The sequence below is a fragment of the Pinus tabuliformis genome, chromosome 3_1 (genome assembly GCF_031772625.1).
Source record: "Pinus tabuliformis cultivar Carrire ecotype Pingquan chromosome 3_1, CPIR1, whole genome shotgun sequence".
NCBI lineage: Eukaryota > Viridiplantae > Streptophyta > Pinopsida > Pinales > Pinaceae > Pinus > Pinus tabuliformis.
In genome coordinates, this window is record NC_142301.1 from 434540461 (window position 1) to 434565274 (window position 24814).

The window sequence follows — 24814 nt, forward strand, 5'->3', positions numbered from 1 at the left end:
GTTCATTAGATATCTAATTGCAGAATGATCAGTATGAATAAAAGTTTCATACCCTGTTATATAGTGTCTAAACTTATTGATTGCATGAACGACAACTAAAAACTCTTTTTCAGTTACAGTATAGTTCAACTCAGTGGGAGTCAAATTTTTACTGGTATAGTAAATGGCATAAGGAACTAAATATTTTTGACCCAACACAGCTCCTAAAGCTGTATCTGAAGCATCTGTAGAAATATGGAAAGGGAGTTTCCAATTTGGTCCTCTCAAGATAGGCGCTTCAGATATTCTTGTTTTCAAAGTTTCAAATGCTGATTGAAAATCAGGATCCCATTTGAATTCACAGTGTTTTGTAAGCAGTTTGAAGAGTGGAGATGCTATTTTAGTGAAGTTTTCTATAAATCTTCTATAATATCCAGTAAATCCTAGAAAACTTCTAACATCTTTTTGACAATTTGGAATAGGCAATTTGGAGATGACTTCAACTTTTGATCTATCAACTTTAATCCCATCCCCTGAAACATGATGTCCTAAAATAATACCTTCAGTAAACATCATAAAGCATTTTTCATGGCTTAATGAAAGGTTCGTCTCTTTACATCTTATAAGGACTTTTTCCAAATTTTCTAATGCCTCTCAAACGAATTACCATAAACTGTAAAATCATCCATATAAACCTCTACACAGTCATGGATTAGATCAGAAAAAATTCTTAGTACTGCTCTTTGGAATGTTGCGAGTGCATTACATAATCCAAAAGGAAGCACTCGATAAGCAAAAGTTCCCCATGGACAGGTAAATGTGGTCTTGTCCTAATCCTCTGGTGCTACCTGAATTTGATTATAACCACTAAAACCATCCAGAAATGAAAAGTACTTTTTGCCCGCAAATGTATCTAATACTTGATCGATAAAGGGCAAAGGAAAGTGATCCTTCAAAGTTGCTTTGTTCAATTCCCTGTAATCAATGCATACCTCCATTTACCATTCTTTTTGGGTACTATAACCAAAAGAGAAACCCATCGGCTATCTGAAATTGGATAAATGAAGTTTACATTGAGTAGCTTTTGGAGCTCTTCTTTCACTATCTCCCTAAGATTTGGATTCATCCTTCTCTGAGGTTGTCTGATTGGTCTACTGTTTTCCTCAATATAGATATGATGGATGCAAGTCTTAGGATCAATACCTTTCATATCATTATACTCCCATGCAAATGCAGTAGAATGTTTTTGCAAGATTTTGGTTAGCTTTTCCTATTGTGATTTTTCCAAATTTTTATTGATATTCAATGTTTTACCTGGAAAAATCTCAATGGAAGAACTACCAAATTCTTCCATAGAGTAAAGAGACATTTGTCTTGATGATAAATACTCAATGTCAGAATCTAACTGAAATTGTGTGTGGTCATATTCTGAAGATGTTCCAAAATTTTCTAATGTGTTCAGAATTTGACTATCTTCATTGATTTCAGAAATGGTAAAGACAGGTTGTATACTGTCCTCATCATCGATTCATTCATTGTCTCCTACTTCTATAATTGCTTTTGCTGGAGGATACAAATTGAATTTCTTTGTCGAACTACCATCAGAAATGTACATATCACCAGATCTACAACTAATGAAAGCATCAGTTGTGGCTAACCAAGGTCTTCCTAAGATGAGTGGATGCCCTCCTAAATTACTTTTGGGAGTCAAAATCATGAAATCTACGGGATATTCCCAAGAATTTAAGGAGACGGAAATATCTTTTAATACACCATCTGGTTTGATTATTGATCTGTCTGCAAGTTGTAGTAAGGGAGGTGTAAAAAGAAGATTAGGAAGTTTAAGTTGTTCCATAGTCTGTCTACTCATAATGTTGATAGCAGCCCCTAAGTCAATTAAAGTATTTGGAATTTCTATCCCATTTATATGTGTCTTGACAATTGGACTTCCTGGATCTACATATTTCTGCATGGTAATTTTTCCCATCATGATATCTGCAATTTTTCCTACCAGGTGGATTCTTCTTGTATCTCTTGGTTTCCTTCCTGGTCTTTTGAGACTCAACTCCTTTATTGTTTTTGCTAGAATAGGAATCTCTCTAATGGCTTGTAGCAAGGGAATCTTGATACAAACATTCTTTAATTCATCTAGAAAGTCATAGTCAGGCAACAAGATTTGTTTTTCCACCCCTTTGTCAATTTGTAATCTTTCAGGGAAAGGAGGTGTGGATGAAGATGCAGGTTGCTCAACTACAAGAGTTGTGGGGGTTGACTATTTTTCTTTTTCGTTCTGAATGTTTGGGTTTTGAAGAGATGCTTCCTTAGAACCTTTATTGGCTTTAAGAGAATCCTCCTCAGAGGTATTTTGCTTTTGAACATCCATAGAAGGTTTTTCTAAAATTCTACTAGATCTGAGTTGTACATCATTGAGAGGAACAATCATATAGGTAGGAAATGGTTGTCATTCTACCATGTAAGCATTCTGAAGATTTTTGTTATTGGGATGTGGCAATGGCTGGGCTGGTAGTTGATTTGTCTTTTGTTGAAATGGAAGCAAGAGTTGAGAATTTGGATTTTGTTGAGAAGATTGTTGTTGCAGAAATGGTAATAAGAGCTGTGGGTTTTGATTTGGAATTTGTGGATTTTTTTGATTTTGAAAAGATGGAGGATATTGATAAAATTGAGCAAATCTCCCATAAGGATTTTGCATCCCTTGTGCCCATGATTGGTATGGATTTTGAGATTGGGGCCAAGGTTGTTGCCAAGAATTCCAATTTGGTGGGAGCTGAAAGTTCATAGGATTGTTAAATCCTTGATTTTGTGGCCCCTGCCATGGTCTTCTTGAAACAAAACAAAGGGATTCTACTGAATTTGGATCTTCCTGAAAGACAGCTTTGAGCCCAAGAATTGAAGGATAATCCTTGGTCTCATGGCTTTCTGAGTAAATCACACGTCTCTACAACTCCTGCATCCAAGGGACATTCCCTTAAAGCATGTTTCTTTCTACATTTTGGACAAAAGATGGCTAAGGCTTCGGCTTCTGCTTTCTGTTTGTTTTGTATTTTAAGGGTGTCTAGTTGTTCACTAAGGCTCCCTAGAATATCAGTTTTGAACTCATCAAGCATATTGCCAATCTCTGCCCTACTTACTGATCCAGTTGCAGATTTGTTTGCTCTAATAAGAGAAGGATCTCTAGGCCCTTTTCCAGTTTTAGATTTTCCCCTTGAAAGATAGACACATAATTCTGCTATGTCATGGAGTGGAAGTTGAGAAATATCTCCCTTCCCCATCATGTTTAAAATATCTATCCATTCATCTCTAATGGCTTTTAATAGAAGGGATTTCAAGGTTTCCTCATCTAAATTACTCATTTTTGCTCTCTTTAAGTTGTATTGAAATCTTTCAAGTAAATCCTCCAGGTTTTCATCTTCTTTTTGCATCATCTTGAATACCTCATCCTTATGATTGGTGGGCATGCAATAATCCAGGTATCTATCCAAAAATGTTTGTTCCATATCATTCCAAGTCCTAATAGATTGGGTGACTAATCCCATGAACCATTTCAAAGCAGCTCCTTTCAATGTTGAAGGAACTAGTTTGAGTTTTTAAGATTCTTCCATATAGTCATAGGTTCGGCACAAGACTTCAAACTCAAATAGAAATGTTTCAGGATCCTCACTTCGCAACCCATAAAAGTTTGGGAGGACAGATGGTGAAATATTTTTCATTGTTGTATGGGTTTCCTCATCGGCTATAGGGAATCCAAATGAGTTATCTCCATCCCTATTTCCCCCATTGTTACCTCTACCTCCTCTATTGTTTCCTCCTCCTCTACCTCTACCCCCTCCTCCAAATCCGTTTACTACTTCCTCTGTCATGATAGTTTCCTCATAGTTCTCAGAGTCCTCTGGTTCTTCTATTAATGGTGAACGAGGAAGAATTTCTCCCTCTTCTTCTTCAGGTGATTCTACTTCTTTGATTACAATATGTTCCCCTGTAGAAGTGAAGAAAGGTTCTTCTCCTATGTCAGATTTGATGGATAGTGTGGGAGAGTCTCCTAATTCAGCTGCTGCTTCTTGAATTCTAGGAATCCTAAGGCTAGGAGTGAGTCGGAGATGATGGAGGTGTATCTTGTCTATGCCTTGAAGTAGCTGGAGTTGTGAAAATTGAACTTTTGGCCCTAGCTATAAACCTTCCCCTAGAATCTCTTGCTCTATGCATGTCATTTTTTTATTTTTTATTTTTCAAGTCGGGCTAATAATTCTCTTTCTGATCTTCCAGGTCACACTAGGTGCAAGAAGAGAGCATAATCAAGAAATTATTAAACTAACAACTCTCTTTTCTGATCCTCCAGATCACACTAGGTGCAAGAGGAGAGCATACTTCAAGAAGTTATCAATTTTTCCCTTCTTTTTTTTTTAAGAGATTGGCTACCTAGTTACACTTCCCCGGCAACGGCGCCAAAATGTTTGGTCAATTTAGTGTGTCCTAAATTGCTACATTAATTATCAATCCAGGAGTCGTAAACTGATGAAGTGTGGTGCACTATATGTGCAAGATAGCCTCTTTCTTATATTTTTGTCGTTTTTCATTTTGTTTTTTTTTGGGGGTTTTATCTTCGTTTATCTCCTAATATGAATGGAAATCCTATTCCTAAGTCTTTAGAAGGCAAGTATGGATATAGATTTTAGGCAATTATGTCCTCTATAATGGTTTCCAGCACTTAACACTTCATAAGATCTTAGAATATACTAGTGATGACAGTAATGCTTGAACAAGAATGGAAAATGTGCTGCTATTTAAAACAAGTAAATAATGAACTACTGATCATGAAACTATTATCTCTGCTGCTGTCTAAATACAGAAAAGTGATTTAAGCTACTGCACTCAAAGAAATAAAAAATTGCAAAGAAAGTAAAACTAAAATCAAATTACATCATTCATAATCCAATTTCTCGCCAGTTAGTCTAGCTATGGCTTTCGGAGATAATCGTCAATAACATGAGCAATCTGATATCTAATTGCAGAAAAGTAAAACTAAAATCAAATCACAACATTCATAATCTGATTCCTCGCCAGTTAGTCTAGCTATGGCTTTCGGAGGTAATCATCAATGACATGAGCAATCTGATATCTAATTGCAGAAAAGTAAAACTAAAATCAAATCACAACATTCATAATCTGATCCCTCGCCAGTTAGTCTAGCTATGGCTTTCGGAGGTAATCGTCAATGACATGAGCAATCTGATATCTACTTGCAGAAAAGTAAAATTAAAATCAATTCACAACATTCATAATCTGATCCCTCGCCAGTTAGTCTAGCTATGGCTTTCGGAGGTAATCGTCAATGACATGAGCAAGTTGATTTCTAAACTAACTAACAAAGCAAATGATCAAGACTGAAATCAACAAAACAGAACTGGAATTAAAAAAAACTAGGAAAAGCAAAGTCAGCAGAGAATTAATTCCATGTCACTAGTCATTGCGAAAATTATATGCAGATGCCCGGGCTGCCTACTCTATCCTGAAACATACATGCACTGATCAGTGTCATACAAACTTGTAAAATCATGAACAGAAGTGAAATACCATAACAATTGAAATATATACAGGTGGATAACTATGGAATATATGCAATGGAAATAAGAAAACGATGCATAAAACTTTACAACAACAAGGGAAACGAAACCTCAGCGTACAGGGGCCCTCTGCACAGCCTCGGTCAACAGGCTATCAATCCAAAATTATGTTCATGCAATCATGTAGAAACAAAGTCTTCTCATATATTTCAAAACACAGTTACAGCAATAAGACTAGTGTCACGACACAGTGAACTTTGAACAGCAAAATTACATTAACAAAAAGACTAAGACTATGCGTATAGAAACGCGTTATTTATAACAAAGGTTACATAACTATTTTCATGTGAAACTACGTCAACAGGAGACACGTAAAAGACATCGTCCATGGATTTAGCGTAATGGTTGCCAAGACTATTAAATCTATTAACTGTGGCTATTGGATTCGCATCGTGGGGCAGTCTACAGGTGGCAACATGATCCCAGAGATTCAGGAACGGCCACGCATCCTTCAGAATTCTTCATGTGTTTGAAAACAGAGTCCGGCTGCCGTAGGACTCTTACGTTGGACCACTGTTTGACCACCGTTGACCACAACTTCCCTTGATGAATTCGACTAAACCAATAGGACCTAATCCATGTCTAAGTCATTTCTAACTTGCCCATGTGGGTTGTTTTCCCTGGTGACACCTGCAACCTAGAGTTTGACAAAAACAGCTGCAGAAAGTTGAATCAGTTGCGGAAAGTGACTGGATTCCGCAGCTAATGAGCAAAATCTAGTTCAAACAGCAAACACAAAAACATAGTTAGAAAACCACTTAAATGCTCTTTTAGAATCAATATGCAATGATTTCTGACAGCTTATGGAGTACTGGTGAGGGAAAAAGTCTGGGAAAATGTGTAGGAGAGGTGTAATTTCAAAGCTCTACATTAGGATCTCTCTTTGGCAGCGTTAAGATCCCTCCTTCATGACTGCGTATTAGACTTCCCTTTATTGCGGATTAGGGCATCATTAGGCCAGCATATTAGACTCTTCCATGGCGGCTTGTAAGACTCCTCCATGATTGCATTAGGGCTTCTTCATTAGGGCAACGTAGAGCCTAGGGCACTCCCTCTAGATCTCTCCTTCATCGAAACCCAAAACAGAATGAAGAGAGAGATCACAAGAGTGTGAGTGTGTGTCAAAATGACTTGAAGGCCACCTCTATTTATAATAAAATGTGGAGGACAAGTGGGGGTAAATTGATTGCTGGCCGACATTGACAAATTGTCACATAACACAAATAAATTCATATCTCCATGAATACATGTCGGAATCGGATGATCTTTAGATCAATCCTACACCTCGCGACGAGAGGAATCCAAGAAAAATATCAGCTGCCATAAATAAGGTGACCCACATGGAGTTTGGCCCTAGTTTCCAATTTTAACATAACTGTTGCACTGCAACTCCTGACACTTAGCCATTTCTGCTACTGAAATAGATCCTTTACCATCCCAATCTTCTCCCTTAAATATACAAACTTTGTTCTTCCTAGAGCCTTGGTGAGTATGTATGCCACCTTTTCTCCTTTAGGAGTGTATCTCAACTGTACTGCCCCTCGTTGGACACATTCTCTAACAAAGTGACACCTGATATCAATGTGCTTCGACCAATCATGAAATATAGGATTCTCAAAGAGCTTGATGCAACTCTGATTATCACACATGATCCTGGTCGCTTTCATCCTTCACCTGAATAGGTTCACAAGCAATTTCCTAAGCCATATGGCTTCGCACTAAGTTGTGCTAGCTGCCATATATTCTACTTCAGCTGAGCTCAGAGCCACGGATTTCTGTTTCCTATTGCACCATGAGGTCATTCCTGATCCAATGTTGAAACAGTACCCAGTTGTAATTTTCCGATCTACTGAACTTCCAACTCAATCTGTGTCAATGAACCCACTCAGCCTGATGTCATTGCCTCTGATGTACAATAGTCCATGCTCGACTGCTCCTTGTATATACCTAAGAACATGTTTGGCTGCTGCCCAGTGCACCCTGTTGACCACTATTGGTCAACTACCCATGCAGTACACCTCCTTCCTGTTGGCAGAGAAGGATAGCTCCTGAGCGACATGTCCGTGCCAGCCTACAGTCATCGACAGCTTGATCATTTTTGTTGTAAACCCAGTCTGCATGTTTGAAATGTAAATAATCTAAGCAGATCAGAGTCATGTATGTAAAGTTGCCTAGGTGGACCTAACTTTCCAATGACAATCTGCGTCCCGGGAGGTTTTTAGTCTCACCGATCCATGGATCGACAGAGTTTTCCTTCAAACCCAACCCCAAAGCCGGGATGCATTTCGTCATTAGGACTTTAGGAGAATCCTAGCGTGTTACTCTGCTAGATTATAGTTGTGTCGCAGATCTGGGTGGTCTATGAGGGTCTATGTTAAAGTGGATTCATCCCTTTGAGATGTAAATTGTAAAAATTGTAAAAAATCATGATGAATTGTGTCTTGAGGGTTGAAAATGTTGTAAATCCCCTCATGAGTCCTAGGTGCTAGGTGATGATTCCAACGGCTGGGTTTGATGATCCGTCTTAAAATAAATTTAAAATTTTTTTTAATGAATAAAAATAATAAATTCATATATAAAAAAAAAAAAAAAATTGGAAAATTAATTTGCCTTTATCACCTTCAGTTGCTTGTCATTATATATGTTTCGTGCTGAGATCTGAGCATAAAGTTGATATCTGGTTTCACTGTTGCTTAAAACGATTCATTTCTCTTAGTTTGCTGGATACCGTTATTTGAAGAGATTTGTGGTTTACTAGATATTTGAAGCATCGCTCTCTTTATCTGATGATGGATGATTGCTGTCTGTAGTTCATGTTCTTCGATCATCTAGCTAGTGATCATTTAGATCTTTAAAGGCACTGGTCTGCTCAATTCGTCAAGTCATTTTAGTGCTTTTCGTCTCCTGGCCCAACTGTTGTGGCAGTTGGCCTTTATCTTTCCTCAGGGTCTACCCCCCTTAGCCGTGGGAGACAGGCTTAAACGGAGAGACCGGGGATCAGAGTGACAGCCCCCGGTCTGAGCGTTGTCGTGCCAGTTTGCGCGACAACATTTTTTGGCGCCGCTGCCGGGGAATAGAGTTTTTCTGTCCTTGGTCCTTGTTTTTCAGGCTTTTCCGTGCTTAGCTTCTTGTTCAAGTGGCGACTCCACTTCCATTATTATCTGCGAGAGTGTACACTAGAAGACATCCAGGCAGTCTGTGCAACCCCACTCCGGATCCTGAAAAGGTTTACAGGGTGCGATCACACAAACTCGCTTCTCGTGCACTCCTTACAAATCTTGGACAAGAAGCCCTTTCTGACGTTCATCTGCTCTTTAGGGGTCAGGTTAGGCGCAACACCATGAGTCTGTTGGGTCCTTGTGATTTCTCTAACATTCCTGGAGCCCCCAATGATATTCCATCTGTTGGGATAGACAAATTGCCTAGCTTTCATGGAGATAATGCCATTACTGTTAATTCCCATTTGCGAGATTTCAACATATGGATGGCTAAGTACGCTAGATCTCCTGATTTTGATCATGAGGATGTCAGGATGACCCTTTTTATCTTGACTCTAGGAGGTGATGCTCATGACTGGTTTACAGAAAAACCTCCTAATTCTTTTGACTCTTTACAATCAATCATTAATTCATTTAGAGAAAAATATGGAGATAAAAGAGAAGGACGACATCTTGTAAGAGCTCTTACTCTGATGAGAAAGAGAGAAGACGAAACTGTTGAGGAATTTAATAGAAGGTTTAATAGCATTATTAAAGAACTACCTCAAGATTATAAACCTTCAGATAAAACTCTCCAAGATTTTTATATTGATGCCTTTGGTCCTGAGCCATCTTATGAGTTAAGGCGTGCTAAACTTACTGATTATCGAGCTTGCCAAACCTTAGCTGTAGAACTTGAGAAGGACAAGGCAGCTTCTGGGAAGTCTGAAATCCCAGGTTATGACAGGGCTGCTACAAAACTGAAGGAAACTAAGGGAAAAGCAGCCCAAGAGCCTGAAAATGAACTTGTTCTCAAATTGCTTCAGAAAATTGAAACCATGGAAATTAATCATAACAAGGAGATAAACACTTTGCAGAATAGGTTAATTCAAATGGAAAGAGCGCAACCGCAAAATTTTCAGCCTCGAAATAATAATAACAGAAATAGTAACTGGCAAAGAAAGGGTCAAACTAGTGAGCAGAGGCCCCCTAATCCGCTTACCAATCTGGTGGATGATGCTCCTCCCTACTGTCGTGCTTGTGCTGATTTTCACGAAGAGTCCTCTTGTCCCATTATCAGAAGACTTCTCGATAATGGAATGCTTGGGACAGGCGAGCAAATAAACGTAGTAGGGAGCAAGTTCCCTTTGCCCATGAATGATTGGATAGAGGTTAAGGAAAGGAGCTATGATGTTGTGAATCCTCAATCCGCTTTTAGCATAGATAACCTTGAAGACGAAGATGACATTTTGGCTAGGTTGTATGGTGAGAAACCTTCTCCTGAGAAAATTCTGGAAATTGCTAGAGATAAGGGTTTGACATACCAGAGAAGGGATAAGGATCAGAGCGGGAATCAAATTCCTCCTCGAACTTTAAACCCTGGTATAAATTCGGGAATAGATGTCGATTTGGGGAGTTGGTTTAATAATGCTAAAATCTGGGTTCCCGTCTCTGAGATCGCTAAGATCCCTTCCCAAAGAGACAAATTACTAAAAGCAATTCACGGTCCTCAAGTCAACGCTTCTCAACAGAAGATTCGTGAGGTTGACTATCATGATGCTCCTATCTATCTGCAAAGCGTAGATGCTGATAACAAGGATCATCAACCCTTCTTTATCACCTTGTTAGTCAATGGATATAAATTGAATAACTGCATGTTGGATTCAGGTGCATCTGCTTGTGTTATGACTAAAAGGGTTATGGAACAGCTTAACTTAAGAGTTTCCAGACCCTACTATAATATATGTGCCATGGATTCTAAGAAAATCGAAGTTCATGGTTTAATCAAGGATTTGCAAGTCCATCTTTCGGTTTACCCAGACATCATGGTTGTTATGGATATTGTTGTCGTTGATGTACCTGATGCTTGGGGTATGCTTTTATCCAGAAAGTGGGCCTCTGATCTAGGGGGAAGCATTCAGATGAATTGGTCATATGCTATGATTCCTTCTCCTAGCGGTGACGGTTTTGTTAGACTAAATAGAGAACCTGAGAGGAAATTTCATGTTGAAAATCCTAAAAAGCCTCATAACGAAATAATTAAAGAAAAATCTGACATCGGGAACTATGCTATCATGTCCAATTTCATAATTCCTCCCGATGATGAGATTAAAGATCTTAAGGATGAAGTCTGGTATATGTATTTCGATGGTGCTTTCTCTAGTCATGGTAAGGGTGCTGGGATTGTGCTTAAGTCTCCCCTTGGTCACGTATTCAAGTTTGCCTATCGTCTAGAATTTGAAGCAACCAACAATGTCGCTGAGTATGAAGCCATATTGTTGGGCCTTGAATTGGCCAAAGCTTTGAAGATTAAATTGCTTAACATAAAGGGGGATTCCGATCTGGTTATCATGCAGCTTAAGAACAAATTCACATGTAGAAATCAGAGATTAAGAAACTATCGAAATGCTGTGTGGGATACTATGGAGCACTTCGAAGCCCTTAACCTTGAAGCAATTCCTAGAGAGCTAAATAGTTCGGCAGATGAACTTGCCGTAGCTGCTAGCACTTTCCAGTTGTCTGATGAGTTAATCAACGATAAAATTAAAATGGAGATAATATTCAGACCATCTGTCCCAGACAACTCAGAGCATTGGCAAGTTTTTAATGATGAAAAGCAAGTCGTTCGTTTTCTCAATAGTTTAGACGAGTTTGAGGATTTCCGGCTAGTTTCTGGCGAGGATGGGTCTTTAGATCAAGGACATATCATAAATCCCACTCCCAGAAATGTAGTTGCCTTAGAGCAATATTTTGATCGGCATGATGCCACAAAGCTGAGAGAAGAAGACAAGTTGGACCCAGGCGAGTACCTTGAAGTTAACATTGGTACTTTTGAAAATCCGAAAATGGTTAAAATTGGTAAAGGTACTAGTCTGGAGGAAAGGAAAAAGTTAATTGATTTACTTCGTGAATATCGAGATGTTTTGGCTTTTTCCTATGATGAGTTGAAGGGCTACAGGGAAGATATTATGGAGCATACTATTCCCTTAAAGGACGAAAATGCTAAACCTTTCCGGCAGAAACTTAGGCAGATTAATCCTAAGTTAGCCCCTCTGGTCCAAAAAGAACTTGCGAAGATGCTTGCAGCAGGAATCATCGCTCAAACTAGGCATTCGACATGGTGTTCGAATTTGGTGATTGTCAGGAAGAAGAATGGTACAATAAGACTTTGTGTCGATTTTAGAAACCTTAACCTAGCGTGCAAAAAGGATAATTACCCTTTGCCAAAAATGGAAACGTTGTTGCAAAGAGTAACTGGGTCTGGGATGATGTCATTGCTAGACGGTTTTTCTGGGTATAATCAAGTTTGGGTTAAAAGGGAAGATCGACACAAGACCACGTTCACAACACCATGGGGCACTTTTGAATACATCAGAATGCCATTTGGGTTAACAAATGCTGGGGCTACTTTCCAGAGGGCCATGGATTATGCCTTCAAAGGATTAATCGGGAAAATTATCGAAATTTACCAAGACGATCTTACTGTTTTCTCTAAAGATGGTATCAGCCATATAGATCATCTTAGGAAAGTTTTCGATAGATGCAAAGAATATGGAATCTCTTTGAATCCGGCTAAATCTGTCTTTGGGGTAACTGAAGGGAAACTTCTGGGTCATATCATTTCTAAGGAAGGAGTCAAGGTCGATCCTGAACGTGTTGAAGCAATTCAAAAGATTCCTCTCCCGCACAACCTCAAGTCCCTTCAGTCTTTCCTTGGAAAGATAAATTTTATTAGAAGATTTATCCCGAATTATGCAGAAATAGCTAAGCCCATTCAAAGTCTTCTGAAGAAGGATGTGAAATTTGTCTGGCAAGAAGAAGGCAAAAGGGCTTTCCAAGAAATCAAGTCTGCTATCGCGAAGGCTCCTGTCCTTGTTAGTCCTGATTACTCCAAAGATTTCATGATTTTTTCTTTCGCTTCTGAGGATACCATTGCCGGTGTCTTACTTCAAAAGAATAGAGAGGGTCACGAGCAGCCTATCGCTTTCATGAGTAGAGCACTTCAAAACTCCGAATTGAAGTACAATACCATGGAAAAGCAGGCTTATGCCCTGGTCAAGTCTCTTAAGCATTTTAAAACTTATGTGGGTTATTCTAAGATCATCGCTTTCGTCCCACACTCTGCTGTTAAAGACATATTAACTCAAACTGATTGCTTAGGGACTCGTGCTAGGTGGGTTACTAAGATACAGGAGTATGATTTAGAGATTAGACCCACTAAGCTGATCAAAGGCCAAGGTTTAGCTCAAATGTTAGCTGAAAGTAATGAAAAGACTCTTGGTTTGTTCTGCCTTGACGATCTTTCTTCACCTGAATTAAGAAGGTTAGCTGAGCATGAATGGTATCAGGACATAGTTTACTACTTAACAAATCTTGCTTGTCCTAACCACTTAGTCGCTCATAGAAGAAGGGCTCTTAGATTAAAAGCCACTAAGTACTGCCTTATGAAGGATGGCCTTGGATGGAGAAATCCAGAGGGCATAGTGCTTAGGTGTGTTGACGATGTTGAGTCCAAAAGATTAATCTCCGATTTTCATTCAGGATTTTGTGGTGGTCATTATGCCGCTAGAACTACTGCCCACAAAATCCTGAGAGCTGGCTATTATTGGCCTTCGATTTTTTCTGATGTGCACAAGATTGTTAGATCTTGTCAAGCCTGTCAACTGTTCACTGGGAAACAGAAGCTTGCTGCCCTTCCTCTACAGCCTGTTATTGTAGAGGCACCTTTTCAGCATTGGGGTCTGGACTTCATAGGGAAGTTCCATGAAAATTCTAGCAATGGCTACTCTTGGATTTTGACTGCTACTGATTACTTCACTAAATGGGTAGAAGCCATTCCTGTTAAGAATGCCACTGAAAAGGTGATTATGGATTTCATTGAGAATAACATCATTACTAGATTTGGTGTCCCCGCTAAAATCACTACGGACAATGCCAAGGCTTTTAGTTCCTCAGAGTTTACATCTTTCTGTTTCAAATATGGCATTGTCTTATCTCATTCGTCGAATTACTATCCTCAGGGTAATGGTTTGGCTGAATCAAGTAATAAAAATCTCATAACCATTATCAAGAAAATAGTAGGAGATAACAAGAAGTCTTGGGACAGCAAAATCAAGTATGCTTTGTGGGCAGACAGAATTACTAAGAAGAAATCTACTGGTAAATCTCCCTTTGAATTGGTTTATGGCTTGGATGTTACCTTACCTGTGCACCTAAAATTGCCAGCCTATCAGCTTCTCCAAAATTTTTCCACTGATAAAGATGTTGTTCAGAATAGGATAGATCAGATTGTGGAGTTAGATGAGACTCGTCGGACAGCTTTTGAAACTATATGCAAAAATCAATCTAATATTAAGAAAAGCTTTGATAAATGCTCTAGATCTAGATCTTTGCAGGTTGGAGATATGGTTTTACTTTGGGATCGCAAAAATGAAAAACCAGGAAAGCATAAAAAGTTTGATAGCTTGTGGTTGGGACCGTACATCATTAGAGACATAGCTGGACCAAACTCATTCCACTTGAGCAGATTGGATGGTGAACCACTTCATCTACCAGCGAACGGCCAAATGCTCAAGCTGTTCTTCAGAGATGATATCTGATGCCATGGGGCATCTTTTGTATTGTATTTCTATCCCTATTCCTTGTCTTTTCAGCATTTCATTTCTGTTTTTAGGATTAGATTTACTTTTCATGTTATTAGTTAGTCAATAAATGAAGAGCTTTTATTTTTCCCTGTACTTAATGCATATGATGATTTGGGAATGGACGCTACTTATTTTTATTTGTGTGTTGTATGGATGCAGATTCTGGATTCTCACATTCCTACCAGTGCAGCAACGTGTCCCCAAGTAGAGCCAGATGTTGACCACTATTGGTCAACTACCCATGCAGTACACCTCCTTCCTGTTGGCAGAGAAGGATAGCTCCTGAGCGACATGTCCGTGCCAGCCTACAGTCATCGACAGCTTGATCATTTTTGTTGTAAACCCAGTCTGCATGTTTGAAATGTAAATAATCTAAGCAGATCAGAGTCATGTATGTAAAGTTGCCTAGGTGGACCTAACTTTCTAATGACAATCTGCGTCCCGGGAGGTTTTTAGTCTCACCGATCCATGGATCGGCAGAGTTTTCCTTCAAACCCAACCCCAAAGCCGGGATGCATTTCGTCATTAGGACTTTAGGAGAATCCTAGCGTGTTACTCTGCTAGATTATAGTTGTGTCGCAGATCTGGGTGGTCTATGAGGGTCTATGTTAAAGTGGATTCATCCCTTTGAGATGTAAATTGTAAAAATTGTAAAAAATCATGATGAATTGTGTCTTGAGGGTTGAAAATGTTGTAAATCCCCTCATGAGTCCTAGGTGCTAGGTGATGATTCCAACGGCTGGGTTTGATGATCCGTCTTAAAATAAATTTAAAATTTTTTTTAATGAATAAAAATAATAAATTCATATATAAAAAAAAAAAAATAAATAAAAAAATAAAAAAAAAAATTAATTAAAAAAAAAATTTTGAAAAATAAAAAAATAATAAAAAATAAAAAGCAAAAAGCAAAAACCCTAAGCAATAAAATAATAATATTTTTATGGATCACCCAAAACTAGCCGTTGGGATCATTTCCTTTATGTAGGGTCTTAGGGTCATTTTTAGTTTATCTGATCTGTGAGTCTGTACTGAAAGCTCTCTTGTAAACTGATTTCTGATTAATAAAAAGACTTTGGGGTTTCAAACTGGCTGGTGTTACTCTCTGGAACTGCTGTGAGGTGTTTGAATTTCTGCATATTTCAGTTTTCAACAGTTAAAACAGCTGATTTTTTCAGAGCATTGTGAGTACAGGTATCTTGCTCACGTGCTAGGGTCTGAATGCTGTAGGGTTTCTGGAAAATGGCAGGTATCTCCATTTTCTTTTGAAATCTAGCAGCATCTCTTGCCCTTGTTTGCTGATGCTTGCTTGAGGTGTGCAGGAAACTTTTAGCTGAAGGCTATATGTGGGCGTTTGGGGAAGTTCTGGGCTGAACCAGCCGACTCCCACAGGCTGTTCTGTGCAGAGCCCAGCTGATTGTGCCCTGGGTTAATTATTTCAAGTTCATTTCATGTTTTACATTGAGAAATTTTTCTGATTTACAGTGAAGTTCACAGTGAATTTTCTTCTGATATTTCAAGAACATTACTGTCATTATGGTTAAATCTGGCTGTTCCAGAGCTTTAAAATTTTGATTTGAGGTTAGTTTTGAAGGGTTTCACTTTAACTCTCGCATATATCGTTGTGTGGCTGTAGCAGGGGTTAAACACTGAATTTTGAAGGGGACAACACCAGTAAACCACACTACGGATATCGTACAAGGAGCTGGTCATTGTATTGAAGTTTACTGCGCTGTCTTGTATACCAGGTTCCATTGTTTCTTTACTGCTGTAGCCTCTGTCAATGAATATAGAATGATTATGTAAGTTCCAGCTTGATGTTAATGCATTATATTTCCATGTCAACGCCAATTTCTGAGCACAATATCATCTATAAATTGCTGATTTGAGGTCTGGTTTTCATTCTGGGCACTGTATGTACACCTGAGACAAAACATCACAAGTGACAAGTCCAACCAAACTCAGTAACTTATTAGGAAATCCGTGTGCAGCTGCATTGAAAAGATTTATTTCTGCCAGCGTGTGATGAAAACAAGGGTCTCTTTGAGTATTTGCGTGCATTGACTGCCGTTACATTTTGCTGGGGTCACGTATCAGCATTTTCTTTTCCAGCCAGAAAGTCAAAGCTCCGCCTCTTGCATTCACCCCTGTCAAATTTTCGACCAGCAACTGCATAGTTTTCGATTTGCCCCTGATCCACCCTTTTGTTGTTGAACTGCGTCCTGGCCTGCAAAAAAAAAAAAGAAAACCGTGACATTTAGCTGTGATAGCCCCTGCGTGTTTCCTATTCGTTTTGGTTTTCTCGTCTGAGTCTGCACGCTGAGCCGTGGCCTCCTCTTCGCACAGTCATTCTGCCATCCCCTACTCGTTACCCCCTGCCGTCGGAATACTGCAGCATCGTATGATCAGTTTCTAAGTCGTTTTGTGCTTTGGTTATGCGTGGATGGTGAAGCGTGTTTAGGTTTAGGTTATAGAACTTCAGATTTTTTTTTATTAGGATTTTAAAATTTGTGTTTTAAATGAAATAAGCATAGAATGGGTAGCGTATAGTTTGTTGGTAATTAGATTTTAATGACTTTAGTTTGCTTTAGATTTATTAGAGTTTATTTCATATAGTTTAGGTTTCATTTTAGTTACTTATTTTAATTTGTTAGATTTTAATCCTTTTTTTTATAGTTTCATTTTTATGTGGGTAAAAATTTAAAAAAAAAAAAAAAATTTAAAAAATGTTTAATTGTTTAGATTAGGCATTGCATTAGATTTTTGTTTTAGTTTAGATTAAAGTTCTTTTTCTTTTTATATAGGTTCGTTGTTTTATAAAAAATAAAAAAAATAAAAAAAAATAAAAAAATAAAAAAAGAAATAAAAAATAGAAAATTGATTTTCATTTTTAGGGTTTGATGTATTTTAGATTTTAAATTTTCGCAAAAAAAAAAAAATAAAAAAAAAAAAAAAAAAAAAAAATTGGAAAATTAATTTGCCTTTATCACCTTCAGTTGCTTGTCATTATATATCTTTCGTGCTGAGATCTGAGCATAAAGTTGATATCTGGTTTCACTGTTGCTTAAAACGATTCATTTCTCTTAGTTTGCTGGATACCGTTATTTGAAGAGATTTGTGGTTTACTAGATATTTGAAGCATCGCTCTCTTTATCTGATGATGGATGATTGCTGTCTGTAGTTCATGTTCTTCGATCATCTAGCTAGTGATCATTTAGATCTTTAAAGGCACTGGTCTACTCAATTCGTCAAGTCATTTTAGTGCTTTTCGTCTCCTGGCCCAACTGTTGTGGCAGTTGGCCTTTATCTTTCCTCAGGGTCTACCCCCCTTAGCCGTGGGAGACAGGCTTAAACGGAGAGACCGGGGATCAGAGTGACAGCCCCCGGTCTGAGCGTTGTCGTGCCAGTTTGCGCGACAACACACCCTCTTAGGTTCCACCATGAACTGACTAAGGGTGTTGATAGTGTAACAAATGTCTAGCCTAGTATTGACCAGATACATCACGGACCTTATAAGTTGTTTGTACAAGGTGGGATCAACATCTTTATCTTCATATGCATCAATCTTCTTCTAGTTGGTGATCATTGAAGTAGCCATAGGTCTACAGTCCTACATCCTAAATCTCTTCAAGGTTTCTGTAGCATATCTCCATTGTCCAAGGAAGATCTCACCCTTCTGCTGCCAAACTTCCAACCCCAGGAAATAATGCATCTGTCCCAAATCCTTCATGTCAAATTTTATGGCTAGGTTCTTCTTGCAGTGTTTGATGAGCCTGGATGATCCTATCAGGAAGAGATTATCCACATATAACACTAGGATTAGAGGCTCATTCTTTACGACCAGATAGTAGAGATTAGGGTTTGCGTCACTCTTGACAAACCCCATCTTTTGCAAGTGGCCATCAATTCGACCGTACCATGCCCTAGGTGCCTGTTTAAGCCCATACAAGGCTTTCTTTAATCTGCATACATGAGATTTCTTCTCATGTGTCTCAAAACCTTTTGGTTGTTCAATGTATTTTTCCTCTTCTATTACCTCGTTCAAGAATGTCGTCTTGACGTCCATCTGATGAATCTCCCACCCCATCTGTGCTGCAAGAGATATCACAGTTCTAATAGAAGTATACCTGGCTACTAGGGCGAAGGTTTCTTCGTAGTTTATCCCTTCCTTCTGAGCATACCCCTTAGCCACAAACCTGGCTTTGTATTTCTGCACACTGTCGTCTGCAGCATATTTGACCTTCTAGATCCATCTTGAACACGACTGATCTGTCCTAAGGCCTAGGTACCACTTCCTAGACATCATTGACCATTATAGAGTTGTATTCCTCCACCATAGCATCCACCCATACTTGATGCTGAACGACCTCTTGAAAACTAGAAGGTTCCCCAACCTGAGCTACTAAGGCCTAGTACCTATCTAGTTGTCTTCGCTCCCTTTTATTATTCCTGGGTGCGCCAATGAAGCCTTCTGCATCCCGTAGAATCTGTCGTAGTTCTCAGCTCGTTCTTCCACTGGCAGTAGGCACATCTCTCAGCTCTTCCTCTTCCTGAGATTCCTCTTGTTCTGAAGCTTTGTCTTCAGGAGAATTTCTGGTACTAGTTTTCACTGGTTGAAGTGGTTTGACTAACGGCCCGTCTTTCGACTACTCCTCGGAAGGCATTTCTCGAGATTTCCTAAAAGCTCTATCCTCCATGAACTTTACATCTCATCGAACTACTATCTTCCTACTCCCTGGAAGATATACTTTATTTGCCTTAGCATTCTCGCTATATCCCACAAGATATCCTTTCTCAGTAGTTTGATCTAATTTATTTCTCTTCTCTTCGTGTATACGCCAATACGCTAAACTCCCAAATATCCTGAAATGACTAACTTCAGGTGTCTTCCCGGTGAAGACCGTCTCTGGAGTGATTTTGCACAATGCCCGGTGTGGAGTCCTATTCTAGACATAAACTGTCGTGTTGCATGCTTTTGCCCACAGGAATTTAGGCATATCCTGATCATACAACATTTCCCTAGTTGATTCCACAATAGTCCTGTTTTTCCTTTCTGCTACTCCATTTTGCTCCAAATTGTAGGGAGATGTCCACTCTCTTCTGATGCCTTGCTCAGTGCAAAAATCGGTGAAGTCCTTGTCAACATACTCTCCACCATTGTCTGATCGCAACACTTTTATCTTCTTTCCTGTCAGATTCTCCACTAGAGTTTTGAACTCTTTGAATTGACCGAAAAAACTCATCCTTGGTTTTCAGAAAGTAGATCCAAGTCTTCCTTGGTCATCGATGAAGGTGACAAAGTATTCGGCACCACTAAGAGCTTTTGTGGACATCGGTCCGTAGATGTCTGAGTGTATCAATCCTAGCACACTCTTATCCCTATTGTTACTTCTGGAAAACACTGCTTTGGCATACTTGCCCAAAGCGTGCCCTCTGCATGCATCATCTTATTCGGTACTTAGTTCCGGAACTCCTAATATTGTTTTCCTGAGAATTCTCAGAGCCCCATGGTTTAAGTGTCCCATCCTCTTGTGCCATAGTTCATTCAAATATTTGTCTCCATTACTGCGTATCTATGTTGCACGGGTTCCCGAACCGGGGGTGGGGTTCTCGAACCCAAGTGCCAGATTCTTGGATGGGTGCTTCTGAGAAGAACCCATAAGAACCGGGTTCTTCTATGAAGAACCGGGTTCTCCATTAAAAAAAATTGGGTTCTTTTGTCTTGACAGGTACGAAGAACCCTGATGATGGGTACTTGGAACCCCAAAATCGGGTTCTTTGGAGTTCATTTTAATTTTAATTTTTAAATTTTTAATTAATTAATGGGCTTCCCCTAATATTCCAAGTAGCTAGTTATGCATCTTTCGAGAGGAATTGGAGTACTTATGTCTTTATCCATTCAGTAAAGAGAAATAGGTTGGGCTCAAAGAAGGCAGAGAACTTAGTGTACATTCATAGCACACTTTGTCTCATATCTCGAAAAGATCTTCGTTACAAGGAGGGTCCTTTCAAGAGATGGGACCAATACACAGATGATGTTATGTGTGTGGGTGAGGAGATACAACCAGATGGCCTTATCGAGCTACCTCCAGTTGCTATGGATGAGAAAGAGCCTCGAGATGAGAGTGATTCCTACCTGGAGAGCATGCTAACTGAAGATCTGAGTGATGTTGATGACATGGCTTGAGGAAGCCATTGTTCACTATTAGCTATTTTTATTTTAGTATTTTAAAATTTCCTAGTTTTTGTTTGGAGATGCCTTAAGGCAAATTTTGAATGTAGAATGACAATGGACATATATCATGATTCTTATTAATATGTAAACTCCAATTCACACTTGATATAACACTAGAAATTTTGAAATTTCATTGTGAATGATGTGCATGTTTAAATATCTAAAGTTTAAATCACAAGTATTTTAGTTTTCTTGTTTAAAGTTGAAAAATATACAATTTCACATATATTATAATTTATAAAATATAATATTTATATATTATATATATATAAATTATAATATACCCCCGACGAACCCACGCACCCTATTTCAAAAAATGACGTCCCCGTTCCCGTCCCCGTCCCCGTCCCCGAACCCACGTTTCCTGGCAACATAGCTGCCTATCAGTGCCATTGGTGATTCTAGTTGCAACCTATACAACCTGTTACTTTTGATTCCAATTTGGGCCTTATTTTTCCAACTCTAGTGTTTGACATATACTTTCTCCTTAATGAAGAAAACTTCATAGCCCTTGTTTTGAAGTTGAGATACGGAAAGTAAGTTCATCCCCAATCTTGGCACATGAAACACATTGGTTGCTCGAAGCTGCTCTCCTGCCTTGGTTTGAAAAACTATAGTACCTCTTCTTAATGGAGTACACTTTGCCTTATTTCCCATGGTGATTTGAAAATTCATTCTCTCTTCTTGATAATCTGAAAAACATTCTCGGATTCCTGTCATATGCCAGGAAGCTCCACCAAACCTCCGAGGAGGCAGAGCTTGCTAAGCAAGCGACTTCTTCTTCCAATCTGGAAGCTAACATAAAATAATCGTAATTCATGTCCCTTGTGCATTCTTCTAGAAATCTGCGCGAGTCCCCTTGAGTGGATGCCTCTGCATCATGCTCTTGACCCATAATCGATTTTCCTTTCTTGTTGTCGGATCTCTGCTCTGATACCATGTGAAAATTTCTAAACTAAAATTCTACTATTGCAACAATTGATTTATTTCACCTACTTATTATTCACAATAAGTTATTTACGAAATCCCTTCAACAAATATTAAAATAAATTCTACTACAGTTATCACACAATTACCTAGAGAAAAAATACATGCACAAGAACCAATCACATCAACACAGTGATTTTTGGACAATTGTCTCCGGAAAAACCCAATGTGGGAAAACCGGTGCAGCGGATTATTGAAATTTCTAAGTCTATCCGTTAGAAATTTAATCTGTATTCTTCTGGTTTATTTCTTCTACTTGTTAAATTCGAACAAGTTATTTAACACATATAAATAACAAAATAAACACAATATAGTCTCAACATCTACAGATCATCCGCTGAAAGAAAACAAACACACAAGTGACACTGTTATTTTTGGACAAATGTCCCCGGAAAAACACAATGCGGGAAAACCGGTGCAGCTATTTTGAGGGTTTATTATTATGTAGTATTTCCTTGAGTACAACTAGGTGCCAAACTAGCTCACCCGACAGAGAAAAATAGCTAGTAGCAATACCTCTCTATTCGGAAATAGGCATTTAGAAAACCTGTCCCACGAAACCCTCTCCAATGACTCCGAAGCTCTGCACTGGCCCTTCTGGCCTCTATGTCAGCCCCAAACCCCTCTGCGTCAACCCTTTGAGGCACTACGCAGCCTTTGGGACCCTTTGCGTCACTCCAACTGCTCTCTGCGTGGATGACGCAGACCCTCTGGCCTTTGCGTTGTCTCTATTGGGCTCTGCTTGGCTTGCTCTGGCTGCTGCGTCTCACTCTCTGCCTCTGCACTGGTCTGTTGGCACTGTCTCTGACTCTTTGTCCAGTACTCACTACCGCTCGTTGCTAATCACTGATTCGACTTTGCTTAGCAACCTCGCTCTAGCAAATCAAATGACTGATCACTCTGGTGTATCTTCCAACTAACCCTCAAGCCTCCTCTTATACTTTTCTCGTTGGTCCTTCAACAGTCGAGATTAAATCTCTGATCAACGGCTAAGATTAGATTTGGCTTGATCCATGACTTTTGGAACCTTCTAACCTAGTTTTATATTAATATCCATTAATATTTTAATCTTTCCTAAGTTTAACTTAGGAACTCCATTAAAAATATTAATTATTTTAATATCTCCCAAACAGGTTAGAATCTACCCAAACCATTTCTGGGTATTGGAGATCTCATGTGCTTTAGCCTCTCCGCCAATTTTTATGGCTAGAGCACATCCAATGCTACCCCAAATCAACACTCCCTCTTAGCGAGGACTGTGCTCTAGTAATACTTCTCACTGAGCATTACTTTGATTATATGGCACCGGTACCTGTGTTGATGCTAGACCTCCCCGCCCAACATCCTTTGCACTACTGCATCCTGTACTGCTACCCATGGCCCTACCACTGCCACGGTTGCATCTATACGGTAGCTCCCTCTGCATCCATGTTGCTGCTGGTCCTTTCTCCCAACACTGCATCTGCACTACAACCCCCTCTCATCATGCTGCATCGTGCTACTGCTAACCACTACTGCACTGCAACTCAGTTACTGAGAAGTAAGTAACTGATCCATCGAACTACTAACATCACTGTCAGGCTAGAAACACTGCCAATGCTGAAGCTCCCTCTGCCGCTAATAAGTGCTCCCTCTACTGACCTCTGCGTTGCTGCAACAACTCCCTACATCTCGCACTGTTGCAAACCTCTTTGTGCCGTCCTGCATCGTTGCAACACTCTTTGTGCCTGTCGCATTATTCAACCTGCTAGCCTCAAGCTGCCCGGGGACTCCTGCACTGTAGCACTCTCCGCCGCTTCATCCGCTTTCGTATCTACCGACATCCGCCAGTCCTGCTACTCTCTCTTCGGGGCTCCCATATCAAGGTATAATCCAAAAGGTTGAGTACCTCAAGGATCCTTCCCCTCATCGCTTGTAGTCCTCCTGACTACAACTCAATGTCTCCCCACCTCTTCTCTAGAGGTACATGAGCACTGAAGGCACAATCGTCATCCTCCTCGACTTCCTTTTCCACCTTTGCTGGCGCTACATAAGAATCAGATGCCTCTCCCTTGTTCTTCTTCCTCGGCCACTGGTTCACATAATGACCCAGTTTCCCACAGTGGTAGCACTTGACCTTGGAGAGGTCCTTCTTCTTCTGCTTCTCCTGCTTTCCCGCAGATGTCAGAGTTGCATCCCCTTCCTCTTCCTTCTTGATCCGGACTCCTTTGTTGCTACTTCCCGCCTTGCTCAACTGCTTGATCTCCTCTTGACAAAGAGTCGCCACAATTCTTCCTAATCTGGAAGATCCGCCTTGCCTAGTATGCTCTGGACAAATGTCTCCCACTCCTCGGACACTGCGTTAAGTGCGGTCCTTACCATCATCTCCTCATCCGGCATGGCCCCTATGGAAGTCAGTTGGTCTCGGATCTCCTTCAATCGACCGAGGAAGAGATCTATCTGCTCCCTCTTCTACATTTGGTATGACCGCAGCTGATTCTCAAGTAACATCTACCTCTGCACGAAAGTATGACGGTACAATGTCTTCAAGGTGTCCCACATTTCCTTTGCCGTCTCCTTCTCGGCAATATGTTGGACCACATGATCCTTGAACCCATCAAGGATGATGCATTTTTCCTTGGCCACTGCCTCCTCGTACTTCTCATTAGCTGTCGGGTAAACTGGGATAGCCATTGTTCTCAAGGCGAAGCCCTTGATGCGATGTCTATCTAGAATGGACAAGATCCTGGCCTTCCAGACCACAAAGTTGGATGCCCCGTCCAGTCTGTCTTGATCCCTTAACCCATTCACAACCATCTCTTTGCTCTTCTGTCGACTCCTCCAAGTCTTTCTACTTCCCTCTGGAAGTTCTTCTTTCGACTCCTGCTGAGTCTCTCTACTTCTCACCTGGAAGTTCTCTGCTAAACTCCCTCTGAGTCCTGATTTCCCTTCTGCAAATCCACTTGCCAAACGTCAAGGTGTACCTCTCCGATCTTCTGTGCAGCTGCAACACTAATCCAGATTCCTTGGCTAGAAATCTGCCTCGGTAGCAACTCCCTCTACCTTGGTTTCGCCCTATTAGGTACTTTTCTGACCACAGTACCCCACCAGCTTCGCTCCTGCAAACTGCCCACAGCTTCCTATGCCCCAGCAACT

At 39.8% G+C, this 24814-nt stretch overlaps 2 protein-coding genes across 3 annotated transcripts in view; both read left to right on the forward strand.

Annotated features, from left to right (window-relative positions):
- Window positions 1-24814, forward strand: part of LOC149187618 (putative CoA ligase CCL12) — a 258764-nt gene that overhangs the window by 151224 nt on the left and 82726 nt on the right. The gene's annotated exons all lie outside the window — the stretch shown is intronic.
- Window positions 8531-16372, forward strand: LOC149187620 (uncharacterized). The gene is made up of 2 exons (XM_089411404.1): window positions 8531-14438; window positions 14620-16372. Exon 1 carries the CDS (start codon window positions 8959-8961, stop codon window positions 14413-14415), a length of 5457 nt encoding a protein of 1818 aa, XP_089267530.1. The 5' UTR covers window positions 8531-8958; the 3' UTR covers window positions 14416-14438; window positions 14620-16372.